The following is a 2,519-nucleotide window of genomic DNA, read 5'->3' as shown; positions in this document are numbered from 1 at the left end:
TCACGCACACTCCCCCGTCCATCCCCCTCCCCCGCCCGCCCCCGAGAAAGCGAGACAGCCTTCGAACCACAAACAGAAACGTTAACTTTAATAGATCGAGTCAGCAGAGAGTGGGAGAACAAGTGACCCTTCACCACACTCGGAAACAAATCACACCGACTGGTGTGGTGTGACCCAGAGAGTGAACACCGACGGGGAGTGTGCCCACGCATCGTTGCCCTAGGGGGGAGGGGAGGGGAGGCTGCTCTAACACACACAGCTGACCACACTCTGGCAGGGGGTGGTGACAGTGTCACGGGATCGTTGCTCTGTCTCGGAGCTCACTGTCTCTCCCCTCGTTCCCTTCCTCCCAAGTCTAAAACCATTCAACGGGTCACTTCCGTCTCCCCATTGGCTCTGTGTCCGTTGGGAGAGTCCACACCAAGTTCCAGGTCTTCCCATTCCCAGTTGAGGGGGGGGAACACATCAGAAAGAGGAAAATTGAGAATTCGCTCCCTGCCCCCCCCCCCCAATCCTGAGTCAAGGGGAATTTCAGGAAAATTGCAAGAAAAGGGGGGAGATACTGACCAACGGGTTAAGGGTTTTGGAGCAAATGAATGATGGATGAGCCAGGGGGGCTAGGAGGGGGCTGAACGGCCTCAAGAGGATATTCCTTCCCAAAACCTTCCTCACTCCTCCTGGCCCGCAGTGAGTGAGCCATCTCAGGAACACCACGTTCCAAAGGTGCTCGAGTGGTGTGTGTGTGTGTAGGGAGGGGTGGGGATGTTTGGAAGGGGGTTAAATGGAGAGCACGGACGTTGGTGCTCTTGCACCCCCTCCCACGTGCGCTGCTCACTGCGACAGGATGGAGTGATCCCGGTCCAAGACTGACATGGAGCTGTCACTCCACCCAAGCTCCCGTGACTTGCTGGTGTCACTCCCGAACCCCTCAACTCCCGAACATCATTCCATCGATCCATCCCCTTCCCTCAGCCTCAGAAACACGCCCCAAAATGGGAGCTATCCCGCCCGAAAGGGCCGTGTGGGATTCTGCCTCCCAGTTCCCTCAACGCTGCGCAGTCCTGGGGGTGGGGGGGGGACGGGGGAGGGAAGAGGCAGGGGTGAGGGGAGCAAGAACTGACGGGAACGCGTTCCTGGAGAAGGGAATGCCAAGATCCGGGAACCGAGGGAGTCGGATCACTCCGTGCATGCTGCTCTCCTATCCTTCTCCCGAAGGCCAGAGTTGGTTCTTCCTCAGGGTCTTCCACACGGAATGGGGTGGGGGTCTTCACCGCATCCACATCACCCCCCTCCCACCTCAGGACAACAGACGACTGTACTCGGAGAGAGCTGAGGATTTCTTCACCCCATCCCAGATCCGGGCGGCGTAGTGGAACCTTCCGGAAGGAACAGAAGGAAAGAGCTTGTGATTGCAAAGCAACAGCGCCCGGTCCAAGTTGGTCACCCACCCCGCCATCCCCCGCCCGCAGCCACACCCAACTGAGCATCGCACCATGCCACCTCCACTACGAGGGATGTGCAGTGGAAGCCACAACCGGCACAGCAAGATCCCACTGATGCCACCCAATCAGGGTGCCACTTTTTCCAAGTGATTCCAGGTTCGGGAATGAGCTCAGGTCACTGCGCACAGTTTTGCGACATTCCTACTTCAAGCTGGGCAGTTTGTAATACCGTGGCACAGAGCTGGTACACTGCTCCTTTAATGTCTCAGCGGAAACTGACCCTCCGATAGTGCCCACTCCCTCAGCACCAACCCTCCGACAGTGCCCACTCCCTCAGCACCGACCCTCCGACAGTGCCCACTCCCTCAGCACCGACCCTCCGACAGTGCGGCCCCCCCTCAGCACTGACCCTGTGACAGTGCGGCACTCCGTTTGGATCAAGTGACAAATGCACTTCCCTCAGAATGATGCTGAGTGCCCGACTGACGGGATTGATACCTCACTGTGCACGAGTTGCCAGGTAACAGCTATCCCTTTCCAAAGTCTCTCCACCTCTCAGGTGTCCTGACTGTCAGATTAGATGCAGACTTTGTCTGGGAGTTGAAGGGAATGATAAATATATTATCAGAGGGATCAGGATACAGTCAGGTGTGTTTGTGTGTGCGTGTCTGTGTGTGAGAGCATATGTGTGTGTGAGGGTGTGCGTTTGTATGTGTGGGTATGTGTGTGTGTTTGAATGTGTGTATATGCATATGGGTATGTGTGTATGTATGTGTGCGCGGGTGTGTGAGGGTGCGCGTTGGTGTGTGTGTGTGTGTGTGTATATGTACGTGTGTATGTATGTGTGTATGTGCACGCGAGTGTGTGTGTCTATGTATGTGTGTGTATGTATGTGTTATGTGCATATGTATGTGTGTGTGTGTGCGCGAGTGTGTGTGTGAGGGTGTGCGTTGGTATGTGTATGTCTGTATGTGTGTGTGTGAGTGTGTGGAATTTGATGCCAAGCAATGAGCATTTCCAATAAGAGATGATCTAACCACCGCCCCTTGTTACCATTACTGAATCCTCCACTATCAA

At 55.5% G+C, this 2,519-nt stretch overlaps 1 protein-coding gene across 4 annotated transcripts in view; it reads right to left on the bottom strand.

Annotated features, from left to right (window-relative positions):
- Positions 1-60: 60 nt before the first annotated feature.
- smg9 (SMG9 nonsense mediated mRNA decay factor) overlaps positions 61-2,519 on the bottom strand; it is a 41,627-nt gene continuing 39,168 nt past the window's right edge. For all 4 annotated transcript variants that reach the window (XM_043683271.1, XM_043683273.1, XM_043683272.1 and 1 more), the window contains exon 14: positions 61-1,376. In XM_043683271.1, coding sequence (XP_043539206.1) covers positions 1,298-1,376 — 79 coding nt within the window. In that variant the 3' untranslated portion in view covers positions 61-1,297. The remainder of the gene's footprint in view (positions 1,377-2,519) is intronic.

The sequence above is a fragment of the Chiloscyllium plagiosum genome, chromosome 47 (genome assembly GCF_004010195.1).
Source record: "Chiloscyllium plagiosum isolate BGI_BamShark_2017 chromosome 47, ASM401019v2, whole genome shotgun sequence".
Classification (NCBI taxonomy): Eukaryota; Metazoa; Chordata; class Chondrichthyes; order Orectolobiformes; family Hemiscylliidae; genus Chiloscyllium; species Chiloscyllium plagiosum.
This window is presented reverse-complemented; position numbering and strand designations above follow the sequence as displayed.